This window comes from Chrysochloris asiatica, unplaced genomic scaffold (genome assembly GCF_000296735.1).
Source record: "Chrysochloris asiatica unplaced genomic scaffold, ChrAsi1.0 scaffold00053, whole genome shotgun sequence".
In the NCBI taxonomy this organism is placed as follows: Eukaryota; Metazoa; Chordata; class Mammalia; order Afrosoricida; family Chrysochloridae; genus Chrysochloris; species Chrysochloris asiatica.
Genome location: NW_006408571.1, coordinates 10,258,903 through 10,269,378, shown reverse-complemented (window position 1 = coordinate 10,269,378; position 10,476 = coordinate 10,258,903). Strand labels below are relative to the sequence as shown.

General features: G+C 45.8%; 1 protein-coding gene across 1 annotated transcript in view; it reads left to right on the top strand.

Moving 5' to 3' along the window:
* The window catches only part of AQP7 (aquaporin 7), an 18,453-nt gene extending 9,514 nt beyond the window's left edge, over nucleotides 1-8,939 (top strand). Inside the window, exons 3-7 of the mRNA XM_006863157.1 lie at nucleotides 5,629-5,755; nucleotides 7,542-7,679; nucleotides 7,876-7,994; nucleotides 8,176-8,393; nucleotides 8,684-8,939. Of these exons, the coding sequence (XP_006863219.1) occupies nucleotides 5,629-5,755; nucleotides 7,542-7,679; nucleotides 7,876-7,994; nucleotides 8,176-8,393; nucleotides 8,684-8,939 (858 nt within the window). The remainder of the gene's footprint in view (nucleotides 1-5,628; nucleotides 5,756-7,541; nucleotides 7,680-7,875; nucleotides 7,995-8,175; nucleotides 8,394-8,683) is intronic.
* Nucleotides 8,940-10,476: the final 1,537 nt, after the last annotated feature.

Below are 10,476 nucleotides of genomic sequence, written 5' to 3'. Positions count from 1 at the left end.
TGTTTGGAAGCTCATCTGAAACCTGTCCACCCTGCTGGTTATTTAAAATACTGGTGGCATAGCCCTCAGAATCACAGCAATTCAAACCACCACAGTACGACAGACAGACAAGTGGCGGTTGTGTGGTTGCTGTTAAATAGGAATCTCCTTGTGCTAGGGCCCTTAAGTCTGGCTCAAAGGCGGGATTTCTGTCCTTGAATGTCAATCAAGAGGCAGAAGCTCAGCAGGGGCGATTGGGTTGTAGTGAGACACTTTGGGCTGGGCTTGTGGGTCTCTAAGTTGGTCGACCCCACCTCAAAGCCACGATCCAACGGTTAGGCTAGGAAAGTGCTCTCGCGTCCAGGGTAAGTAGGACAGCCTGGACAGCCCCTGCAGTCTCTTCCCGCTAGGCATCGTTTCCCCATCGACCTGCTCTCCAGACACCTTTCACCCCGCCGCTCCGTGGTCTGGGTTTCATTTAACACCTCCACCAGATCTGCGCAGTTCTCGCACATCGTTTAGCCGCCGCCCTCCATGATAGAAGCTCTCGCGCTCCATATCATCCATCAGTCAAAACAAGGCCAGGGGCAGACTGTGGAACAAACCATCAATTGCTCATATGCAAGTTCAGGCTAAAGCTGAAGAAAATTAAAATAAGTCCACAAGAGCCAAAATATTTGAACACATTCCACCTGAATTTAGAAATCATCTCAAGGACAGATATTTGATGAATTAGACACTAATGACTGAAGACCAGAATAATTGGGGGATGACATCAAGAACATCATACAGGAAGAAAGCAAAAGGTCATTGAGAAGAAAGAATATACAAAAAGAAATTATCTATTTTCAACCATTTCAATAGGTAGCATATGAAACCCAAAACAAATATGTCCGTATGACTGCCTACTACAAGAGTAAGCAAGTTGTTCGCTGAGAAGTCATTAAGGCAAGCAATCAAGTTCCTTCAGGAAAAAAACCCTGTAAGACTGAAATTCAAAAGGAACATATACGCAGGCATGTAAGCTTGCTTGCTGACAAGTACATTGGTCTACTTGTGAGTGGAAGAGAGACAAAGGCAGCAATGAAGAAATGGGCTGAGTTCAACCATGATCCATAAACTCCTGTTGACCTGGAGATGAGAGTGAGAAGAGGAAGGGCTGGTTGGTTTGAAGTGTGGTGAGACCTGGGCACACCTGAGCCCATGGACAAGGACATAGCTACAGAGGGCTAGAGCTGAGAATGAAGCATCCAACTGATATGAAGTGAGAATCTGGCAAGAATACCCAAACTTGCAGATAGTACCCATTTGACCTAGCCTCGATGGCTTGATAATCAGAACTTGACTAGAGGAAGATAAAAAAACAACATAAAGGAAATGAGGGTAAATTGCTACAATTTGATGAACTTGACCTATATTCATGGAGGCTGTTGTTGTTGTTGTTTGGTGCCATTGAGTCAGTACTGACTCATAGCGACCTTATGCACAACTGAATGAAACACTGCCTGATCCTGGGCCAACCTCACTATTGTTGCCACCATTGATGCTACCACTTGGCCAATCCATCTTACTGGGGGGTCTTCCTCTTTTTCTCTGACCCTCCACCTTACCAAACATGATCTCCTTCTCCAGAGACTGCTCCCTCCTGACAATATGTCCAAAATATGAGAGACGAAGTTTAGCTATCCTGGCCTCCAAGGAGCACTCTGGCTGCACTTCTTCCAACACAGATCTATAGGTTCTTTTGGCAGCCCATGGTACTTACAATGTTCTCCTCCAACACCATAACTCAAAAGCATCAATTCTTCAATGGTCTTCCTTATTCATTGTTCAGTTTTTGCATGCATATGAGGTTATTGAAAATAACATGGCTTGGGTCAGGTGCACCTTAATTTTCAAGCTGACATCTTTGCTCTTCAACACTTTGAAAAGGTCTTGTGCAGCACGATTTGCCTAATGCAATCCGTCATTTGATTTCTTGACTTCTGCTTCCATGAGTATTTATTTATGTTGATCCCAGAAGAATGAGGTCCTTGGAAACTTCAATCTTTTCTCCATTAATAAGAATGTTGTTCATTGGTCCAGTGGTGAGGATTTTTGTTTTCTTTACATTGTGATGCAATCCATACTGAAGGCTGTGCTCATTGATCTTCATCAGTAAATATTTTAAGTCTTCTTCAATTTCAGTAAGCAAGGTTGTATCATCTGCATATCGCAGGTTGTTAATGAGTCTTCCTCCAATTCTGATGCCACGTTTTTCTTCATAGAACCCAGCTTCTTGGATTATTTGATCAACATACAGGTTGAATAAATATGATGAAAGAATACAACGCTGATGCACATCTTTCTTAATTTTAAACCATTCTGTGTTCCCATGTTCCATTCGAACAACTGCCTCTTGGTCCATGTATAGATTCCTCATGAGCACAATTAAGAGTTCCGGAATACTCATACTTTGCAATGTTGTCCATAGCTTGTCATGATCCACACAATTGAAAGCCTTTGCGTAGTCAATAAAGCACAGGTAAACATCTTTCTAATATTCTCTGCTTTCAGCCAAGATCCATCAGACACCAGCAATGATATCCCTTGTTCCACGGTCTTTTCTGAATGCAGCTTGAACCTCTGGAAGTTCTCTGTCAATGTATGCTTGCAGCCATTTCTGTGTTACTTTTAGTAAAACTTTACTCACATAGGATATCAAAGATATTGTCTGATGATTTCCATATTCCATTGGGTCACCTCTCTTTGGAATGGTTGTGGGATGACATCAAGATTATCATAAAGGAAGAAAGCAAAAAGTCATTAAGAAGACTAAAAGGAAAAGGTCAAAATGTACATCCATTTTAACCTTTTTCTTCTTTCTTGTCTTTTTAATGACTTTTTGCTTTCTTCCTTCCAGAAGAGACACTGAAACTTGCTCTCCAGTGTAGAGATGCTAAAGTAAATGGAAGAAATGAGGAGGTACGAGAGCTGAACATAAAATTTCAAAGGTCACTTAGAGAAGATAAAGCCAAATATTACAACAAAATGTGCAAAGATCTAGAATCAGAATACCAAAAGGGAAAAACACGCTCAGCATTTCTCAAGCTGAGGGAACTGACGTGAAAATTCAAGCCTCAATTTGAAATATTGAATGATACAGAAAGTATCCAAAGAAGATTGAAGGAATACACAGAGTCACTGTACCAAAAGGAAATGGTTGATGTTCAACCATTTCAAGAGGTAACATATGATCAAGAGCCAATGATATAGATGGAAGAAGTCCAAGGTGCATTGAAGGAATTGGCAAAGAACAAGGCACCAGGAATTGATAGAACAAAAATTGAACTCTTTCAAGAAAGTGAGGCAGCACAGGAGGCACTCACTCATCTGTGCTAAGAAATTTGGAAGACAAAGATCTGGCCTACTGATGGGAAGAGATCCATATTTGTGCCCACTCGTGGATGTTGTTGTTGAGTGGTGCCATCGAGTCAGTTTGTCGACCCTGTATAGTGTTTCCAAGGAGCTGCTGGTGAGCTTGAACCATCTATACCAATAGAGAGGAAAGGAGTCTTCATATCAAGTATCAATGCTGTCCCCTCTGTACAACAGTGTAGATAGGGATGGGCAACTTAGATATTGGCTACTTAAAATGAGGGGGCAATGGAGGCATGAAGTGACTGGTTTACAAGATTTTAAGAGGGAGGTTAGTTTCAGAGCGTGTGGGGAAAGAAAGAGTTCCCACTGAATAGTTTTCATCTTGTCTAGATGGATCTGGTGAAAAGGAGGCATGAAGTGACTGGTTTACAAGATTTTAAGAGGGAGTTTAGTTTCAGAGCATGTGGGGAAAGAAAGAGTCCCCACTGAAGAGTTTTCATTTTGTCTAGATGGATCTGGTGAAAAGAGATGGGGATAAGATTCTTATGCTTCAATAGTAATTATTATCAAGCCATGAAAAACCAATGCATGCATGGAGCTATGTAGTTATTTGGTTTGAGACAGTCTAATTCAAATCCTGGCTCACCATATACAGAACAACAAGCCACTCTACTGAGTCTCTGCCCATTTATCAACGGGAGAATAATAGCACCAAACTTATAGTAAGTACTCAATAATGGCTACTATTATGTAGTAGCAATACTATTGCTAAAGCATACAGAACATTGGGACAGATAAGAGATACAGGCAGAAGGAACCATGGGGCTTCAACAATGGTGTACTGAGTTTGGATTTTATTCTAGAAATGGAGATGAGTCAATGAGTTAACAAGGGCAGACATGATCGGATTTCTGTGTTAAAGAGGCCCCTCTGATTGCAAAGAGGAGGATGGGTGAAAGTGGGAGAGACAGATGGTAAGCAGAGCTGATTGAGGAGAAAGGGAGATGAAATTCTTGTTTGTGACATACAGGTTGACATTTGCCTTGGTTGGCCAACTAGGATGGAGAATGCAGGGTAAGTTGCAGGTTTTCTGAGAGATGCCTGTAGAACCCTGGGAGATTCTCAGTGGATATTTGGAAATAAGGCTCTGGTTCCCAAGTGGAGATTTGGGGAATTTTAATGCATGAGGTATGGCTGAAGCCCAGGTAAGAAGACCCAGAAAGAGTGATTTGAGATGAGACATGAAAGTTACCAAGGATGGAGCCCTGAATTCATTCACTTTCATGAGGCAAATGAAGGAAGCCAAATGTGGGGAAAGGAAAGAGAGAGAGGCTAGTGAGGTAAGAAGAATAGCAGCAGCAGCATTATAGAGGCCAAGAAGGAGGAACTTTCCAAAAGCACAGAGTGTTCAAAACTGTTGAAGTCAGCTAAACCAAAAAAGTCCATGACTGTGGCAAAAGTCAGTGTGAGGAGCGAGTGTAAGGGGAGAGATAAAGGAGTCTGACTAAATGGGGGTGAAGGCATTGGTAGCCCATAGCTGGAGAGACAGACAGGGCTGAGGGCAGGAAGGAAAAGACCTAACTGTGTGGGAACAGATCTGGGAAAGGGTGGAATCTGAGAGGTGAGAGGGGAATCTCTGTAGAGGGAGGAGCTGTGGCACAGCTAAAGGAGAAGGTGGATGTATATGCAGGTTGAGTGTTGTTGGGTAGTAGCTAGAGGCTGAGTGAGGCCCTATTTTTCAGGCCTCTGTTTGCTCTGAGAAGGGTTGGAGGGAGAGAAGACAGGTAACTGAGGAGATAAAGCAATTAGGGATGGAAGAGCAAGAAGTTCTGAAATGATGACTGAGAGCAACGGGAATGGAGTTGAGGGCAAGACAGAACCCCATAAACCTCCAGGGATGGTAAGGCTAGTTGGAAGTGTGAGATTATCTGAGGGATGCACTCCATAGCAGCCATGCCCATGACAGCCATGTCTTCTCCTTTGGCCTTCAGGGGCCCTTTAGGGTTGAGGTGTCCATTCAGTAATATCTACACTACCCCCACTTTTGGAGCTTTACTTCCAGCACTTAGCTTTCACTAGTTTACATCTGTGAAGCATAAACAGTGGCAAGGGACCAAGAGGTCATTAGAAGTGAAGGAAGCAGAAGAACGAGGCATGGCAGAGGGTCCTTAGAGGTGATGCTGGGGAGGCCCAGGGTGTGGGGGCAAGAAGTTAAGAACTAAGCTCTGAGCCATCCACCACAGTGGGGTCTCCTGTGCAGACAGCCTTCTCAGAGGTTCTCCCTCACAGGTATTTGGCCTTGGCTCCGTGGCTCAGATGGTTCTAGGAGAGAAAAAATTCGGGAGCTACCTCAGTGTCAACTTGGGGTTTGGCTTTGGAGTCACCATGGGAGTGCACTTGGCAGGGGGCATCTCTGGTGAGTGAGTCCTGACCCCGCCCGACTGAGCAAGTCTGGGTATCTCCTTTGGGCTCTTCCCTGACCACCTCTAGCCAGCCTCCTCTCTGACCCAACTGGTGCTTGGCCCTTACCAGCTACTCAGAGGGAGAACATTTCTGGACCTCTGGCCTCTGACCATGCCTGGCCCAAACCCTTCATGGAGCCCTCTCAACCTATGTTTAAACATTTTTTTTGTTATTGTTGAGAATATAGAAAGCAGAACATACACTAATAGTTTCTACATGTATAATTCCACGACATTTATTACATTCTTCAAGTTGTACAAACTTTTTCACCCTCATTTTTCAAATGATTCCTCCGCCATTGACATAAACACTATCTAATCCTTCCACAATCTGATCTTAATTGTTAAATGAGCACAATGTTCAAGGCAGACATTGCATACAAATTAAATTAAACAATTGTTTGTGCTCTTGGTGTGGTGCCGTAACCCACCAACTGCTCCTTAGAAACCCTGTAGAGAATCACAATGAGTCAAAACTGACTCGATGGCACTTTACAACAATAAAAACGTTGTTCGGTTAAGGAGTCCTGATGGCACTGTAAGATAAGCACTGGACTGCTAACTGCAAAGTTGACAGTTCAGACCACAAGCTGCTCTGTGGGAGAAAGATGAGGTTTTCTGCTCCCATAAAGATTTAGAGCCTTGGGAACTATGGTGATGGTGGTGATGTGCCATGGTGTTGGTTCTGACTCATAGTGACCCTGTGTAGGGTTTCTGAACCTGTAAATCTTTATTGTTGTTGTTAAGTGCCGTCGAGTCGGTTCCGACCCATAGCGAGCCTGTGCAGGGTTTCCGAGGGCGTAAATCTTTACGGGAGTAGAAAGCCTCATCTTTCTTCCGCGGAGTGGCTGGTAGTTTCGAACCGCTGACCTTAAGGTTCGCAGCCCGATTCATAACCACTATGCTACCAGAGCTTCATCTTTCTCCCATGGAACAGTTGGTAGTTTTAAACTGCTGACCTGGAAGTTAGCAGCCTGACTCATAACCACTCTGCTACCAGAGCTCCTTTGGAAACTATACGGGGTCACTAAGAGTCAGAATCGACTCAATGGAAGTGCCGTTGTTTTTTTCAATTGTTTGGTTTACAGAAGACTTCAGGGAATATTTTTGGTTTAAGGTTTAAAAATTATTTCAGAGCAGTAGTTTTGGGTGTTTATTCAGCCTACATAGCTCCAGAAAGTCTGAGTGTATGAAAATTTGAATTATTTTTTTCTAAATTTTCCCTCTTTTGATGAGGCTCATTCTATAGAATCAACCTTCAAAATTCAACCCATCTTTTCTATTAGCTGACTAGGTCATCTTGCTGTTAAGTGTCACTGAGCTGATTCCAACCCATAGTATATAGTATATAGGGTTTCTGAGAAGCTGGTGAATTTGAACCGTCAAACTTGTGGTTCAGTGCTAATCCTACAGTGCCACACCAGGACCCATATAGACTTGTTGTTGTTAAGTACCATCAAGTCAGTTCTGGCCAATAGCAACTCTGTATAGGGTTTCTGAGGAGTGGCTGGTGAGTTTGAACTGCCGATCTTATGGTCGAGTGTTTATCCTACAGCACCACACCAGGCCCCCAGGCCATCTTAGGCACATTCCTCACTTTCCTACTCATAAAAGGGAGATGGTGGCACCTGCTTCTTGGGCACAGAGAACGTACTCAATAAATGGTAGCCAGTATGGTGACTGTTGTTATCGATTTTGTTTCTGCTCTCACTCCCCCAACACACTTGTTCCTCTTCTCAGGGGCCCACATGAACTCGGCAGTGACCTTTGCCAACTGCGCACTAGGTCTCATGTCCTGGAAGAAGTTTCCTATCTATGTTCTTGGTCAGTTCCTGGGCTCCTTCCTGGCTGCTGCCACCATCTATTGCCTCTTCCACGGTGAGTGTCCTGTCTGGGGCTGCCTGTCCTTGGCTTCAGTCTCCTTCCCTGAAGTATGGACAGATCAGACCTCAGTGTCTTGACCTGTGAGAATGTCGGAGAAAAAAACCTTTGAAGTATCCTCCAATTCTTGACCCTTGACCTTATTTCTGGGACCTAGTGGGACAGGTCTACATTTTAATCCATGTTTCCACAGCATCCATCAACGAATTCTCAAACGGACCTCTGGCAGTGACTGGTCCCACAGCCACCGCCGGCATTTTCGCCACATACCTTCCCAGTCACATGACACTGTGGCAGGGCTTCTTGGATGAGGTCAGTGGTCCAGGGCGGGTGCCCCTCTCCAAGCCCTCCACCCCTCAAGAAGGAGCCAGCAGGTAGCCCCTTACTCTAGAGAAGACAAGAACTCTGGTTGGAAAGGCACGGGCTGTGTCTGCCAGGGTGCTTGGATCTGGGCACTGCTGAGGCCTTGGGCTCCATGGTGTCTGCTTCCCAGGTGTTCTTGACGGGGTTGCTCCAGCTGTGTCTCTTCGCCATCACGGACAAGCAGAACAGCCCAGCACTGGAAGGGACACAGGGCCTGGCGGTTGGCCTCCTGGTTGTCCTCATTGGAGTGTCTCTAGGCATGAACTCAGGATATGCCATCAACCCATCCCGGGACTTGCCTCCCCGCTTTTTCACCTTCATTGCTGGCTGGGGCAGTGAAGTCTTCAGGTACTGTCCTGCCCCGATCCCCAGCCTGCCTGTTTACAGGGGCTCCCTGCAGGTGGAGGGGTGGGGTGATATGAGACACAGGAGAACCATGCCCACAGCACTCCCTAGTGGCCTAGGGAGGCAGGCGTGAGCCCCCACTATTCCCCAGACTGGCGCTGATGAGAATTCTCATACCAGCCCCTGTCCCTTTATCAGACTGAGGCTGGCTGGGACCCAGGTTCAGGGGAACTCTGGGGCTGCTTGCCCTGTCTTGGCCTGAGGTGGATATGGGTGCCATCTCTTGCCCACAGAGACGGGGGGCACTGGTGGTGGGTGCCTGTGGTGGCACCACCCCTAGGTGCCTTAATAGGTGGCATCATCTACCTGGTCTTCCTTGGCTCCAACACCCCACCAGAAGAGAGGACTCTGGAGTTGCCCAGTTTTTCTGAAGAGCACAATGTGACCAAGATGAAGTCTCACTCTTCCAAGACCTCTCCTCTCTCCACCATCTCTGTGTCCTCTAAGATCAGGGAAGCAAACCCCCAGGCCAGCTTCTCTCACTCCTAAGATACTCAGATATTCCTGTATAGTACTTCTAAGTAGAAGATAACTTGTGACCAGACTCGCACCCCAATAAAGAAAGCCTTGTTCACAGAGGCACCTCTGCTTCCTGGGTGCCTCCTGTCATTGGGCCACCCTCCTGGATTCTTCTAGAAACTCCAGGTTTATGCTCTAGTTTAAGGGCTGAGGGATCTCCTACATGTTCAAACTCTGGAGCTGAGGTTCCTGTTGGAGGCAGAATGGGGAGGAGGAACAGAGTGAGATGAAAGACTACCCAAGACCTGTTGGCCCAGGGTAAGGAGGGCACTGTTTAGGGGAAGGGCCAGATCTGGCTGACCCTATAGAGGGTCAGTTTGGGGGTAACTTGAGCTTCTACTCTGTGATAGGATCCTAAGCCTCCCCTCGCCCATCAAGTTCTTCCCTCCTCTGGCCAGTCCTGAGTGGCAAGGCAAAGCTCCAGAATGTAGATTAGAGTTTCTCTGCCTTGTTTCCATGATTGCTTCCTCAGGAGTTCCTTTAGATTTTTTCTTCTGAATCACATCCTGGTGTGGCACTGTAGAATAAATACTGGACACTAACCGCAAGGTCAGTGGTTCAAACCCACCAGCTGCTCCTCGGAAACCCTGTACAGAGTCTCTATGATTCAGAACTGACTCGATGGAACTTAACAAACAAGCAAACAAAAAATCACATCACAAGGAGCTGTGGTGGCAGAGTGGGTTACACGTTGGGCTGCTAACTCCAACATCAACAGTTTGAATCCACCAGCCACTCCTAAGGAGGAAGAGAAAGGCTTTCTACTCCCATAACGACGGACAGCCTTGGAAACCGTTTACAGGGTCACTATGAGTAGGCACTGACTTGATGGCACATAATCACCACCACTACCACTAATCACGTCACACAAATCTTGGTGTGGCGCTCTAGGGTAAGCGCTGGACTGTTAACTGTAAGGTCAGCAGTTAAAACCTACCAATTGCTCCTCAGAAACCCTATACAGAGTTGCTATGAGTCAGAACTGACTCAATGGCACTTAATAACAACACAACAGTCACATCACAAAGGAGTCCTGGTGTTACAGAAGGCTACCTATTGGACTGCTAACAGCGTCAGCTGCTCTGAGGGAGACAGAGGAGGCTCGCTGCTCCTGTAAAGGTTTAGTGTCTCAGGAGCCCCAGGGCGCACTTGGGCTCTGTCCTGTAGGGTTGCTGCGTTGGAATTAACTTCATGGCAGTGGGTTGATTGGTTGGTTGCTTTTTAAACACATCACACAGTATTTTATATTACATGAGGAGCCCTGGTAAGGAGCTCTGGTAGCGTAGTGGTTACAAATTGGGCTGCGAACCTCAAGGTTAGCAGTTCGAAATTACCAGATGTTCCGCGGGAGAAAGATGAGGCTTTTTGCTCCCGTAAAGATTTACAGCCTCGGAAACCCTGTACAGGGTTGCTATGAGTTGGAACCGACTCCACGGCACATAACAACAACAACAACAACAACAACAACAACAACAACAAGAAGGAGCCCTGGTAGTGTAGTGGGTTA